At 38.0% G+C, this 16,206-nt stretch overlaps 1 protein-coding gene across 2 annotated transcripts in view; it reads right to left on the bottom strand.

The window, feature by feature from the left end:
* CNOT2 (CCR4-NOT transcription complex subunit 2) overlaps positions 1–15,920 on the bottom strand; it is a 133,858-nt gene extending 117,938 nt beyond the window's left edge. Inside the window, exon 1 of one of the 2 annotated variants that reach the window (XM_030323218.2) lies at positions 15,520–15,920. Coding sequence is in view for 1 of the 2 variants with exons in the window: in XM_030323217.1 (XP_030179077.1) it covers positions 15,520–15,524 (5 nt within the window). In the remaining variant the exon portion in view is untranslated. The remainder of the gene's footprint in view (positions 1–15,519) is intronic. The other variant, XM_030323217.1, reaches the window with a different exon arrangement.
* Between the last annotated feature and the right edge of the window lie 286 nt (positions 15,921–16,206).

Genomic DNA, 16,206 nt, shown 5'->3' with positions numbered 1-16,206 from the left:
ACTCTTATTTTTATTCTTAGTATTGAGAATGAAAGTTATGAACAGAAAACATGTAAAGCACTTTGGAAAAAAAATACAAATTTCTAAAACTCTAAGTTTATACCTTCAAATTTTAGGACAATATTTTTTTACACAACCACACTCAGTGTCATTAACAAAAAAATTAAGAAGACAATTCACACATGGCTGGTAAGAATGTAAACTGACACAAGGTTGTTCTAAGAAAAAAAGTAAATATTAAAAGCTTTGGAAAATAGCTTTTCAAACATTCAACAATTTATCTGTCAGGCCCTACGCAAGGTTTCAAATACACATCAGAGAGCAAAGCTGACTCAATCCTTACTCAAGATCTAGTGGTAGAATGAAAGACAAAATTGTTAAAATAATGACTATATGGTAAATGCTACAGGAAGGGGAGTCTACTTATGAAAGTCCTACTGTCATTCACTCCTAACAATTCTATAAGGTTAAGTATCAATATTACACCTACTTCACAGGAGAGGATAATAAAGCTTAAAAAGTAAATTTCAAGTATTGGAGCTACCTCTAATACTTTAAAAATAATAATTGTACTTCTATAAACATTTTCTAAAGAAATATTAAAATGTGCAAACAGGGGTGTCTGGCTGGCTCAACTGGTTAAGCGTCCAAATCTTGATTTTGGCTCAGGTCATGACCTCACAGTTCCTGGGTTTGAGCTGCTCCTCAGGCTCTGCACTAACAGGGAACCTGTTTGGGATTCTCTCTCTCTCAAAATAAGTAAACATTTTAAAAACTGAAATAAAATGTACAAAAATTCAGGTAAAAAAATGTTCACCACAGTGCTATTTATAAAAGTGAAAAATCAAAATAAAATTAAATGTTCAATAATAAGGAATTAAGTCAGTTACGCTCTGGCCATAAGGAATCATGTTGTTGTTTTTTTTTTTATTTTTTTTAATTGTTTATTCATTTTTGAGAGAGAGAGAGAGAGAGACAGAGAGCATGATGGGGGAGGGGCAGAGAGAGAGGGAGACACAGAATCCGAAGCAGACTCCAGGCTCTGAGCTGTCGGCACAGAGCCCGATGTGGGGCTTGAAACCACAAACCATGAGATCATGACCTGAGCCGAAGTTGGACACTTAACCGACTGAGCCACTCAGGCACCCCAGGAATCATGTTTTGGATAAATACTGAATGATGCTGAAAAATGCTTTTTCAGCTTTTGTTTTTAAAGACACAAGTTATAAATCAGTAAGTATAGCCCAATTTCTCTATTACAAAAAAAAGAACAGTGGTTGTCCCTAGACATTCTTCTTCTTTCATACTTTCCAGCATTTTCTACATTTTCCACATCACCCTGTATCACTTTGGTAATCAATCAAAGTGATTACATACACATACTCTGCCCAGGTTAACAGTTCTCTGGCGTGCAAGATTACCCAGTAACTTTTGTTTTCTTCTTTTTCTCATCTTTATTTTCCACTTTCCTGTAAGTATTGCTATTTTAGTTTTTACCACAGGCCTTACTTAGCACATGACCTCATATTCTATTTGCTTCACATAAAAATTTAAAATAATAGTATTACTTCCTGGGTATGCTGCAATAATGAACATCTATATTCAAGAATCCAAACTTATAAAACAAGTAAGTTATAAGGAAATCATTTTGGGCACCTGGATGGCTCAGTCGGTTGAGCATCTGACTTCGGCTCAGACAGGATCTCACTGTTTGTGAGTTCGAGCCCTGCAGGGGCTCGCTGCTGTCAGCCTGCCAGAGCAGAGCCCACTTCAGATCCTCTGCCCCCCATCTCTTTCTGCCTCTCCCTGCTCACACTCTCTCAAAACTAAACATTAAAAAATTTAAGGAAAGTCATTTCTATTACAAAAGTCTTCTCTTTAAAAACCGTTCAACTTCTCAAAGATGCCTGGGTGGCTCAGTCGTCAAGCATCTGACTTCAGCGCAGGTCATGATCTCAGTTTGTGAGTTCCACTCCCACACAGGGTGAGCTTGAGCACCGCTTTGGGTGAGCCTGCTTCTCTCTCTCCCCTCCCCTCCCCTTTGTCCCTCCTGGGATTCCCTCTCTCTCTCTGCCCCTTGCTCACCTGCACCTTCTCTATCTCAAAATAAAATTAAATAAAGTTCAATTTCTTAATATGTTAATTGGAATAATGTTAGAAATCAAGAGAATTTAACTGCTCTTTTTCTGAGCAAATTGATAAATCAGAAAAAGATAACTATTTCTGAAATAGTGTTAAAACTGAAAGTTTAATTTTGTAGAATCAAAAACACATATCTTTGCCATATCTTGAAATTTCAGCATGTACTGTTTGCCAAGGCTGGCATATATGATTAAAAATAAAAGCCATTTAACTATACACTTTAGGATATAGACTATTGTGAAAAATGAATTTTCTAGCTACTCTTAGTTAACTCCAATTTTACAAGGGTGACAGTAAAAGCAATGCCTTTCCCTTCAATGAACAACAATCATTTTCCAAATTTCATTACTCTGTGATTCACTTTCCTTACTCTGCTACTGCAACTACTTAGTACTGCTTTCCTTATATGGTATTTAATGCTTCAAAGGGCTCAGTACCCAAGAGATCTTACAGATTTAAGGATTTAAAAAAAAAAACAGTAAAAGTTATTCATATACATTACATAAAGAATATACAATAGTTTCAAACTATTGCACTGACATTCTCAATTCTCTAACTGTAAATTACAAATGAATTTCATTTGCAAGGAAAATAGGCACGATGATCATAAAAATGTTTGACTAACAGTAATAAAGGACACAAATACAGTTACATACAATGGGAATAACCCAAAGAACATTCACCATCTTTCATCCTTAATGAAGAGGAAATGAACATGAGGTAGACTCCCTGCCATATATACTTAGAGAAAGAAAGAATCAGGACTTCCACATGCAAAAATATCCAAGTATTAACTTGCCTACCATGATGAACACTCTCCATGCTCCCTCCTCCCCAAAATCCAATAAGCCAGATATTCAATCACATAAAAATAAAGGGAAAACCATATGAATGCAGTAGCACCACATGGTAAAATAAAATGAATGAATGAATCACACAACTTAAAACTACTAGTTGCATCACAACCATTAATAATCAGGAATCATCACCATAACACTTTAACATTACTTTACAATTAACCAAACGTTCTCTTTATCTCAATTCTCATCAGGAACATTAGAAAGTATAAATGACTAAAAAACTAAGGCTCTTCAGTATTAATTGATTTATCCAAGCACATGGCTAATAAATTCACGGAACCCAGACTGGAACCATTTTCTGAATCCAAGTATGGTAGTCTTTCCAATACAATGTATTATCTCTCTGTTAAAGGTGAGCACATACTCAAAGGTAAATAAATGACCTGACTTTCTCAACTTTCAAAAAATAAATTGTAACTTCTATGTTAAGTATTCCCTCTGAATTTCCTCCAAGATTCTGGAATATGTACTCTGCAAAAAAGGAAAGAGATATAAACCAATACCTTTATAAATCTGTCAGATGTTCTACGTGATTCTAATACACTTGATTCATTTTAAAGATATAGAAACTGAGGCAAAGAGAAGAAACTTGCTATAGGTAACTTGACATAATTCAGGTTGTAAGTGGTAGACACAAGTCTGAGCCCTAAACTAACGTTCTATTAGATCTACCCGTTTATCAAAGGAATTACCAAATGCCTACCTATTATATGCCATATACCACGCCAAGAGCTTCAGATAGAGCAATGTTAAGATGTATTTATGTTACTCAAAATACTACACAAAATACTTAACACATCTAAGCAAAATTCCTGGCAGGAAAAACATACATAGACTCTTAGGAACAAAACTGCATCTTCCTTGTTTACATTTACAAATTTGATACAGAAAAGAGCATAATGCACTCTGAAAAAACTGTGGCTAATTCTCATTTGCCACAGAATCTCATCTTTACATAGCAACCCCCTACAAAAAACAAAAGCAAAAACAAAAAAACCCACAAGAGCCTTTATCCCTTACATCTAATCTACCTATCCACATTTTTTCAAATGAGAAAACTGAAGTTTAGGGAGGATAAGTTACAGAACTAATTAAAAGAGATAGAATGGTGATCATGTAAAATTCCAGCACAATTTAATAGGAGTTATAATCAGTTCCATCTTATTCAGCCAAAAATGAACTCAACAGACAATTAGGCAACTTGGGCAGCTACAAGTCACAATGGAAATCCATTAACTTCCCCTACGAAAAAATGACATATGATGCATACTATCAAAGTATTAATTTGCTCAAACTGCATTCTTAAGGAATTCTTTCTATTTGAAAACACACATTTGGGCTTTTGTCCCCCCTGCATTTCAGAATTAGTAAATAATGCCAACAATCTAAAATAAGTGCATAACTGTCACATGTAATATTTTGAATTACACAAACACACATCTAAGCATTGTAAAATAAGCACTTGTAGTAACATAACACAGGTTTCTCCACTGTTCAAAAGTAAAGCACTTCTATGAAACCTTTTAGTAAAACGAAACAATTACCATTGGCTTATATGGAAAAATTTCTTTTAATGTTTATTTCTTTTTGAGAGAGTGAGCGAGAGCACATGCATGCACTCAAAAGGGGGAGAGGCAGAGAGAGAAGGGGACAGAGGATGCAAAGTGAGCTCTGCATTGACAGCCTGATGTAGGGCCTGAACTCACAAACCGTGAGATCATGACGTGAGCAGAAGTCGGATGCTTAACCAACTCGAGCCACCCAGGTGCCCCAATATGGAAAATGTTTTGAACATTCCCACAGACTCCCAAAAAACTTTTCTCAGGCTTTGCTGAAACCTTAGGATACCTCTTGCTAACCAATGCAGAAAATAAATTTAAGATAAAGCACAGATGCCCACAGACACAGTTCAAAACTACGGCGGCTTGATGCTGAGATGCTAAGTGTAGTTCCCAAGAAGGAACTATACTTCTTGCGGTTCCTCTTGCTGCTCCAGTACACACTGAGAGACTCATTATAAAACAAACACTAAATGCGACTTTCATTTTCTACCTTTTTTCATAGAGCAAAAACCCTCATCTTTCTGTTAGGGAAAACAGGTACTAACATAAGTACCTCATAAAAGCAAAGAGGCATAACGTGAACTTTTGAAAAGCAGGCGATACCTGTATAGGTATCCGCTCCTATGAATAATTATATCGCTAATTCAGAAGTTTTGGTTTATTCTAATTTATCTAAGTAATGTTAAATCTCATGCCTGCAAATAATGTCAAATAATACTTAAACTTTGTCTGCCCTAAAACACATATAACAAATTTCATCCACTAAAACTTTTAACTTTTGGCTTATATGTATTGGCTTATATATATATATATATATATATATATATATAAAGTTCTCTGGTAGAAACTTAAAAGAGTTTCATACAGTTTTGTTTTGTTTTTCTGGTGTGTTGTTTTTTGTTTTTTGTTTTTTTTTAGTTTAGGTTAGAGAGGGTGTGTGCAAGCTGGGGAGAGGAGCAGAGGGAAAGACAGAGAGAATCTTAGGTAGGCTCCATGCCCAGTGGGGAGCCCCAGGCAGGGCTCAATCTCACAGCTGTGAGATCATGACCTGAGCCGAAGAAATGAAGAATCAGATGCCCAACAGACTGAGCCACCCAGGCACTCCATTCAGTCATATGGTTCCTAATAAAAAATCCTGCCAGTATGAATTCAAAATACTCAATTTTTCTACTGAAGAAAATATATTCCTTCAAAAATTTCACACCATCAAATCGTAATTTTAATTATAATTTGACTGTGAAACCTACAATGCCCCCCTGAAGCACAAATCTGATTATCAAGAGCATTGTTTTAAAAAAATGGTAAATTATTCCCCATCATGTAAAAAGTTCATTCCTTCATCCAACTTCTCCTGAGGTTACTGTGCCATTCTCCAAATCCTCATATTCTCCCAGGCTTTCTGTATTCGCAATGCTGTGTACCCTATCCCACCTAGAGAACACCAAATCACCCTTCAGAACCCAAATCAAATTATCTCCTCTTTGATTAATTCCCTCAAATAATGTTACTCTATTCCAACTTGTATCCACAACATGCACCATAAAAAATGAACTTGAATTACTCAGTAGCACTTATAACAGTGCATGGCAGTGTACTGAACCGTACAAGAAAATCTGATTAAACATGAAAACCATTACTAATGAATTTCTAAGAAAAATATACTAGGTACAACCTTGCAAAACTGAAAACTCTTAAAGCATTTTTCTATGCTAATACAGTTTAAAATTTCTTCCCCTTTATAATTGTCCACTAATATAGACAGACTCCCAATTCCACCTAATCCAGAAAACATTACCATGGCCTCTTAATAAAAAATAATCCCTCTTTCCCTATAGCTTGCTATAAAATTTAATACAAGTTATTGGGTCCACCACAACATTTTCATGGTTGAAAAACAAAGACCATCTTAATCATCTTTTTCCTTTTAGGCTTTATCCCTATTTATGCTGAAGGCACTAAGTAACTGTTTATGAAATTTCTGGTTATCAGGAAACAAGCAAAACTTGACCCCATCTTGGGCCCTCTGTTCTTTCTGCCTGGGAAACCAATCACTTAAATTTTTTAATGGCTTTCCCTTATTTTTAGCTACTGTTCAAATGTTACCTCCAGACAAAAAGACCTTCCTTCATCACCCTACTTAAATTGGTCCCCTTCTTTCATCCCTAATCAATTGCTATACCCTTATCTAACCTCTTTATTCTCTTTATCACAATTACTACTATCTGAAATTATTTACCTTTTTATTTTCTGTCTCCCCCTCTAAGATGTTAGCTCCATTAAGGCAGAAACTTGTCTTGTTCACTACCATACATAAACCAGAGCTACAGCAATGTCTAGAAGAGAATAAACACTCAAATTATTAAAGAATTTATCTACAAAATATCTATGATGCTACCATTCAATCACTAGAACCTGAAATTTAAACTTAAATAATTTTTATCCAAATGTTACTCAAAAACAAGTAAATTCTATGAATTCCGTATCTGCAAAGAGATAAAAATTCTTGACTTTCTAAGAATGCTGAATTTTAGGTTGGAAGTGACTTTAGAGATCAAGTCCAGTGGTTTTCAAACTATGCTCTGAAATACTTAAAGAGTAGGCAAAGGTCAGATTCCCTGAAGCACTGGACTACAATTGTTTTATATATATATACACATATATATATATATATATATATACATATATATATGTCTATATACATATATATATGTCTATTTAGGATACGTGATATATACACACAAAGAATACAAAAGTACATTTGAAGGGGCTCCTGGGTGGCTCAGTTGGTTAAGCATCTGACTCTAGCTCAGGTCATGATCTCATGGTTCATGGGCTTGAGCTCAATGTCAGGCTCTGTGCTAACAGCTTGGAGCCAGGAGCCTGCTTCAGATTCTGTTGTCTCCCTCTCTCTACCCCTCTCCTGCTTGCCCCTCCCAACCCCCCCCCGCCCCCGCCCCCGGCACAAATAAATAAAATTTAAAAAAAAATGGGGCCCTTGGGTGGCTCAGCCCATTAAGCGTCTGACTCTTGATTTCAGCTCAGGTCATGATCTCACGGTTCTTGAGTCCGAGTCCCTCATCGAGTTCTGACAGTGTGGAGCCTGCTTGGGATTCTCTCTTTCCCTCTCTCTCTGCCCCTCACCGGCTCGTATTCTCTCTCCCAAAATAAACAAACTTAAAAAGAAAAAGTACATCTTACATCGAATTTAAACACTTTGGAGGCTGTTTCTGCTGCCAGATTTAATGGTTTTGCTATAGACATCAAAGCTTGGGTTGAAAGGTCTACGAATATATCCACATTTCTCGTAAGTGGACACAAATTAGAAAAAAGGTTATAGGTCTAATTTTTTTCTACTCTTAAGGACAGACATGCTCACTCAAATAAAATTATAAAAACTCCCCCTGGGGTGCCTGGGTGGCTCAGTAGGTTGAGAGTCTGACTCTTGATTTCAGCTCACGTCGTAACCTCCTGGTTTGTGGGTTTGAGCCCTGCATCCAGCTCCACGCCTACAGCACAGAGCCTGGCTGGGATTCTCTCTCTGTCTCTCCCTCTCCTGCCCCTCCCTTGCTTGTGTTCTCTCTCTCAAAATAAACAGACATTAAAAGAAAAAAAAAAACTACACCCCAAAGCACTATTTTTTGCCCTAGTAAATCAAGGCAAAGCTCAAGACATATCTGCTCAGCACATTATGTCCTTGCAAAATAAATGTGCAATAAATAAATTTATAAAATGTGGCATCAGTGTGATACAAAATTACCTACTCTTATTATAACACAGTATTATTTAAAGCTTTGGCATTTCTTGATAAATATGATGATAATGCTTAAAAATGTGAGCTGTTTTATTTTGCCAAAGTCAAGCTTAAAACAAAAAATTTCCTACTTCTCTTTCAAATTCCTATATTACCCTAAATCTGCAAGATGACCAATTAAAAACAAAAATAAACCTTCCACTTATACATACTTAATTTGATAAATTAAGCTAGAGTAACATTGAGAAATATATTAGATGCTGTGTCCAGTCTAAGAATAAAATGGTCTTTATAATTCCCAATTACTAATTTTAATACTAATCAAAACAGCTTGATTGTTCTATCTTTATATTAATATTAAAATATAAGTTTATTTAAGGGGCGCCTGGGTGGCTCAGTCAGTTGGGCTTCTAGACCCTATTTTGGCTCAGGTAATGCTCTCCAGGTCATGGGATCAGTTGTGGGATTGAGGAGCCCTGCTTCCGGCTTCAGGCTCCAATCTGGGTGTGGAGCCTGCTTAAGATTCTCTCTCCCCAGGGGGCACGCCTGGGTGGCTCAGACCCAGTCGGTTGGGCTTGGGCAGTCAACTTCGGCTCAGGTTATGATCTCATGATTCATGGGTTCAACCCCTGCATCAGGCTCTGTGCTGACCGCTCGGGGCCTGGAGCCTGCTTCAGATTCTGTGTCTCCCTCTCTCTCTCTGCCCTGCCCCCCACTATTTGCACTTTGTGTCTCTCTCAAAAATGAATAAACATTAAAAAAATATGAAAAAAAAAATTCTCTCTCCCTCATCCTCTGTACATCACCCACTCACTCTCTCAAAAAAAAAAAAAAAAGGTTAACCAATATATATAACTTATTTAAAAAGTAAACATCAAAATGACAACCATGTAAAATTGAGATAACGGGGTAGCCTGGCTGGTTCAGTTGGAAGTGCACACAACTCTTGATCTTGGGGTTGTGAATCTGAGCCCCACAATGGGTATAGAGATTATAAATACATACATACGTATGTATACATATATATATATATATAATATATATGTACGTATGCATATACAAACTTGAGATAATGTATATGAAAGTGCTTTGCAAGCTGTAAACCACTTTTTAAAATATTAAGCAATAAAATTAAGTCAAAAGGAATCAGGTCCTTTGAATGGCATTAATTATTGAATACTGTTATGATGCCAATCTCACAAAAACTTTTACAAAGAGAAAATTAAATACAAAATTTGAAGGATAAACATAATTTACAATGTAAAAAGTAACACAAAAACACATTCCTGCCAAATATGACACAAAACCAAATGTTCCTCTCCCAAACACATTGTATTACATAATCAATCATTACATTCTGTCAGGATGTGGATACAAAATGGAGTTATGTTTCAACATCCAAATACATAAATGGAAAAATGGCATATTGATATGTTTGGAAAAAAGCAAGTCTACTCATTGTTACCTAAACTGCCAGGACATATAATTTTCTCTTGCTTATTTTATCATTCCTTGGCAGAGTAAAAAATTACTAAGTGTGACTCTCACCTACTTTCAATATAAGGAAAGACATTTCAATTCAGTAAAAGCAGAGAAAGGACTGCTGTCCTGAGTACTGGATCAAATTATCTTTTAAAAAATATATACCCTCTCTCTGTATCTTCAGTTTTCAATCATTAAAAACTCTGTGGCAAATATACAGCAAATGAAACATAAAAAAAGATTTCTAAAATTTTAAGTCAAATGTTAGCACCTCCACTAAATGTAATTCAAGAGTACCATTTACTCTGCTTTGATTTTTACATCTCAAAAAATGGACACAAAACAAGTGTATAATCTCTTATTCAAACCCTCTAAGGCTGTTTCTCAGAATTGGAATTTTTCAGGTTTTAAAAAGATAAAACAGTACATGTATCATTTATGACCAAATACCTCCCAGAGTGGCATAGACAGCATAAATAATCAAATACATTAACATTTCTGCTGCAAAATGTTGGATAACAAGATAGACCAATAAAGACCACGGTTAGTTCCCAATTTCAATTGGAATTAGTCACCATGAAAAATTAGTTTCAGAACTAAAGGTTTTAGACTACATTAAGTCATCTTAACTAATTTTCATAAGGAGAATGGTATTTGAACTGAAGAACTCCTAAGCTTTGGGACAAGCATTAGGAGTAAAAAAAGGTTGGGGGAAGGGCGGGGGGGGGGGGGGGAGAAGGGTGACAGAATCTAACTGCAAAAAGCCCAAATCCAATAGGAGTTCCTGGTTAAGCAATGGTTAAGTATATATTACTGTGTAAATAAAAATACAGATCCTCTTCAACTAATGATGGTGTTACATCCTGATAAACCCATCCTAAGCTGAAAATATCGTTAAGCTGAAAATGTATTTAATATATATAACCTACTGAATGCTGTAGCTTAGTCTAGCCTAAGTTAAATGTGCTCAGAACACGATATTAGCCTACACTTGGACAAAATACCACAAAGCCTCTTTTAAATGTACTGAAAATCTCATGCAATCTATTGAATATTGTACTAAAAGTGAAAAAAAATGGTTATATGGAGACAGAATGGTTTCAGGTGTACTGTTTATTCACCCTTATAATAGCATGGCTAACTGGGAGCTGTGAGTGGCTGCCTCTGTCCAGTATCACGACAGAGTATTGTACAGAAAATTGCTGGCCTAGAGAAAAAAATATCAAAATTTGAAGTACAGTTTCTGTTGAATGAGTATCACTTTTGTATCATCATAACATCAAAAAATTGTAAAATTAACCATCATAGGTCTGGGACTGTCTACTCAAAATATCTTTCAACCAGTGACCTTAGCCATACAAAATACAGCAAAAAATACGGAAACACGTCACCAGAGGCACTTTATTACTATCCTTCCCTTTCCTACACTTACTCTACATACATTTCTCTAAGAAGCTAGTTATCTAGCCTCCCATAGGTAATTAGGATGCAAAAACTATAGGAAAAAAAATTCAAGGAAGCAAAATAATACAGGATGTTCTTCTTCCCATCCCCTTTTCCAATACAGTATTTCTGGTCTATGGACCGGGAAACAGTACCCTGAAAGCATGGAGTCAAATGACAATCTGGCACCAGTTCAGTTTAATGATAACCTTTACTGACAACCTACTAAGTACTATGCACTACAGAAGGTACTAGAAATGCAAACATAAAGACATAACCCTACCTCTTAGGTAGGAAGGTGCTTAAGGTCCACTGGAAGTTATGGTAGATGGTAGGGATGGACAGTAGGTTACAATGCAGCATGACACTTTTAATTATATAAGCTTAAAGACTAAAAGCAGCACAACAAAAGGATTTGGGGGCTCAGGAAAAGTTTCATTTAAAAAATGACACTACAGTAGAGTTTTGACGAATAAGAAGTTTGTCAAACAGAGACGTGGTAGTAAAAGTACCCCTACCCACTCACATAAACATATATGAAAGCAAAAAAACAAAAACAAAAGCTTTCAGGGTAAGTAGCAAATACAGTTGTCCAAAATATCTACCTACATCTAAATAGATCCCAAGTGTAAGCATATACATCAAATATGTCCAGAAAAGGGAAATTTTTTCCTACATAACTTATTTTATATTTCCATATTATAATAAGCTATATTATCAAAAAAAAAAAACCACTTAAGCCATTTTATTACTTCATAATTGAGTGTACCTCCAAGTGATATGCCAAGAGATGTGCATCTACATCTCAGAGAACAAGCTGTTAGAAAAACATAATAGGAACTATTTTTCCAGGTTATCCCTAACAGTATAGACAAAGTAAATAAATGAACAAGCCATATGAGCATGACCTGTCATAGACAGGAATTTTAAGAGTTCAAAAGAGGATGCCAAACAGAAAAACTAAAGCAAGAAGAAAAAATATATACAGTATTTAGAATGTGGAAAGGTTAAAATCAGGTAAAAATTGAAATTCCTCTTTGTAAAATCAAGGTAAAAATCAAGGTAAAAATTGTAATTTTAAAAAGTGAAAACCCTAACGTCCATTCTATTTCTTTTCAAAGGCAGACTCTCTATAACAGACATCAATGTTAAAGCTTATTCAAAATATCTAGTGAAAGTCACAATGAAATTCCTGTTTAAGCATCACAGGTAGAAATTAACCTTAGTAAGGAGGAACCATCACCTGTATCATCAACCAAAATGATTCCTATCATAGCACCAGATCCCTTCCTTGATATCAATATTGTATGTAATTATATTCAAAAATTATAGTGCAGCTCACATTAACTCTGTAAAACTGCCCTACCTAGTACCTTGGTTTCTTTTGCTTCTTTGTGTTACAAAATCTACCAGAGGTCTAAGCAACAAACAAAATCTTATTTAGTAGTATCTTTTCCTAAGACTGTATCACTATTTGCATAAGCTGTCCTCAATGCCTATTCAAGCAAGCACAGGGAAAGTTTTGTTTTTAAATATGTAATAATAGAACAAACCTTGTACCGGTAAAAATTTCAGGTTAATTTAAAAATACTATTTATCACTGCTCTTAAGGAGTAAAAAACAAACGAACTTATTTTTACTAGTCTATTGAAGTCTATTCATATTTCATATATAGAAGTAAAGTATGCCTCTACTTTTCTACAGTATAAGGAAATTTTATGAAGCAAATCTGTCACTATACAGAGCAAAACTATAATTTCCCATAGGTTGTGAAAACTTCTCTAAGAGTCTTTCAAGATACAAGTACCTTTAATACCATTATCTATTGAATAAAAACCAAAACTAGGTTAGAAGCACTTGTAATGAAATCTCATAAATCTGAAGTACTTATTTACTTTTAAACAAAGAAAAATTTCAGGTTAAAACTAAGTGTAAAGCATCTCCAGAAAATGAAAAAGTAAATTAAACACCCAAAATTATTAAGTAAAAACATAGGTAACTAGCTCTCTTGGGGAAGAGTATCATTCTGAGTTTTATTTTATCTTCAAGATCAAGTACTTCTCAAACGAAGGAGATATAAATACACTCTTGCATTCTGTCCTATTTTTTTCCACCACACAAATTTACTTTAAAACGGAAGTATTACAGAAACTGAAAAATTTTTAAAGGCTGTATTTGAAGGCTGTTGCTTGCTTAGGCATACAGGCAATTCTCATTCCCCAAGAGCATCAGATTAGGTTACAGATATCTCTATGCAGTATACTTAGAATAAAAGGGTTCTGTTTACAATAATTTATTTTTATTGATACAACATTAATCAGGATGTAGAAAGTGTGAGTTTCTCGATTCCTGTCTAAATTACAAAGTATGCACAGAAGTAACTGCAATTCAAGCCCCTAGAGAAAAAATGAAAAAAATACCTTTTTAAAATTAAATGAGAATTTTACAAAGTCAAAGTGAACAGTTTTGTCTTTTTTACGTATGTATTGTTATTTTTCCTTTAAAATTAATATAAGAATTACAAACTAAAGAGGAGTTCAACATACAAAGCTTATTAACGATCTTGGTCCATTAAGTAGTGTTTCAACTAAAATATCTGAATGTAGACATCTTTAGATGTTTTAGCCATTTCAGTCCTCTGTGATTCTGAATCAACCCTTTAACTCTGAGATAAAGTTATCTTGCAAAACTGCAAAAGATGTGTTCACTGACGTTTGAGAAATAACTTATCAAATATACTAATTATTTCTAAACAATTCAACTTATACCCATGTAAACAGATAGTTTGAAATTTCTATTCAACGCCCCCATACTTTATATTTCCACTTATGTCATTCCTAAAGGCAAATCAAAAGTAACAACGATTCTAGAGGTTTAGAAATTCCCAATGCCAAGACTAACAGGAAGAAATGTGTTCAATTGTTAACTCTAAATTCAAGTATGGCCTCACTCGTGAACAGATTTTAACTCAGTACTTTCTATTATTTCGCCAAGAATGTAAGGGTTGATATGAATGTACTTAATTATTATAAACGGTCCAGAAGATTAAGAAAGGAGTTAAGATTCTCTGACCAAGAGTTCTATGAAAATGAAACAGAATGAATTGCATTCGGTCTTATGGATGTTGAAAAGTGAAGGCCTCCTCTTAGGATTCAAGGGAAGTTGATGTTTAGGTTCCTTCCGAGAGGGTGGTACCCGTATGTAAGACTTTTGTGGTGGTAATGCCATATCCACAGGCTATGGTATAAATGCAAATTCTAAAACCTTGGAAGTGTTTTTATAAACGAAAACTAGAATTCGCATTCGCTGAAGACAGGAGTTTGAGGCTTTCTCTTCTAGATGGACAGCAGAGCCTCAACGAAAAACTAGGTGGGCCTCTTTCAACCCCACTCATTTCTTCCGTGAAACTTTTAAGTTAGACCCAAGACAGCACAAGGTGGAGAGGCCCCGGCGGAAGTAGAAATCTAGAACTGGCAACTTCACAAACAGAAGCGTCTCAGGTTCCTCCGCCGCCCCAGGACTATCCCGTCTCACTCTCTATCACACCACTGAAGGTTCACCCTCCCGGTGCGGTGGCAGAGGAAGCATCACAGTTGCACTCCTCCTTCCACCAACCATACCCTTTGGTATCCCAAGGCCTGGGGGCTCCTGAGGCCCGTTAGCCAGTCCAATGTCCCGCCCCCCCCATCTATTACATACACATACACACACACACACACACACACACACACACAAGTTGCAGGTGATGTGGGTGTACTCAGAAAATGTGAACAGCCAGAGACCGCGGCAGCTGCTGGGAACGCGGCAGCCCCATCTAAAGCGGACCCGGGCTCCTTGGCCACCACCACAGCCGCCTTCTCTTCTTCCCCAGGAAGCAGCGCGGCGGCGGTGGCTCCTCCGCGCTGGCGGGAGCTCGGCAGAGCGGAGTCTAAGGGAAGCCTCAGCGCCCGCCGAAGGAACCGGGCCTAGCTAGGATCCAGGGCTGCCGCTGCAGCCACCCAAGTACAGCGACGCTTTACGTCCCGTCCACCACCCTCCCCATACACACCCCCTCCCTCCTCCACCGCCGCCACCCCCCCTCCCCGCCCGCTCCGCTCTCCCTCTCTCGATTGGAGCCGAGACAAAAGCAACGGGAAGCGGCGGGCCAGGACGCTGCCCGCGGACCCCGGACGCGGCCGGACCGGCCCCGAGGCATTCCCCGGCCTTGAGGGGGCCCCGAATCCGCCGCCCCCGCCGCGCACCCCGCTGCCAGACTTCCGAAAATTTGCCAAAAACTCACCGCATGAATTTTCTTGTCCCGCGGATCCAAGATGGCGACGTATCCACCGCGGAGGCTGCTGGGAGCAAGACCTTTACCCTCTGACCCCTGCCGTGACCCCCGTCGTTCCGGCTTCACTCAAAGCGGCGGCGGAAGGTGGGAGCGGCGATTGCCGACCGGACAGGGTTGGGGGTGGGTAGGCGGCTTCCCGCGCGTTCGAGAAAGGGTGGGGAGAGGCGCTTCACTCCCTCACCTTCTTCCCCGCGGCTTTCAGCATGTCTTCCACCGACTCACGGGGAGGCTCGTCGCTTCTTCGCGGCCGTTATAGCGAGCAGGGCCTCTGCGGCCGCTGCAGGTCCCCTGAGACCGGGTCGCGCTGCACTGGGCACGGGCCCTGGGTCCGAGGCGGGCCCCGGGGTCCAGGGGCGGGGAATGGTGAGGTGGCGTCAGCCCGCCCTGCCTGGGGACGCGGAGCGTGTTTGTGTTTGTGTTCGTGTCGGACACCACGCCCCTCCCACGTCCGTCCGCCTGGAACGGCCCCCACACCCACCCCACCCCCGACTCCCACCACCTGAAGCAAAACTGATCGTTGTCTTGTTTTCCTCCCTCAGCCCCCGCAAACTGCGGTGTTCGTGCACGCACTTCCAGGGACCAGCAGCACGTCACCATCACCTCCTGAGAAGTGAGTTCCCCTCCGCCGAAACCGTT

The sequence above is a fragment of the Lynx canadensis genome, chromosome B4 (assembly GCF_007474595.2).
Source record: "Lynx canadensis isolate LIC74 chromosome B4, mLynCan4.pri.v2, whole genome shotgun sequence".
Classification (NCBI taxonomy): Eukaryota; Metazoa; Chordata; class Mammalia; order Carnivora; family Felidae; genus Lynx; species Lynx canadensis.
Note: the sequence above shows the minus strand (reverse complement) of the source record. Positions and strands in the feature narration are given on the sequence as shown.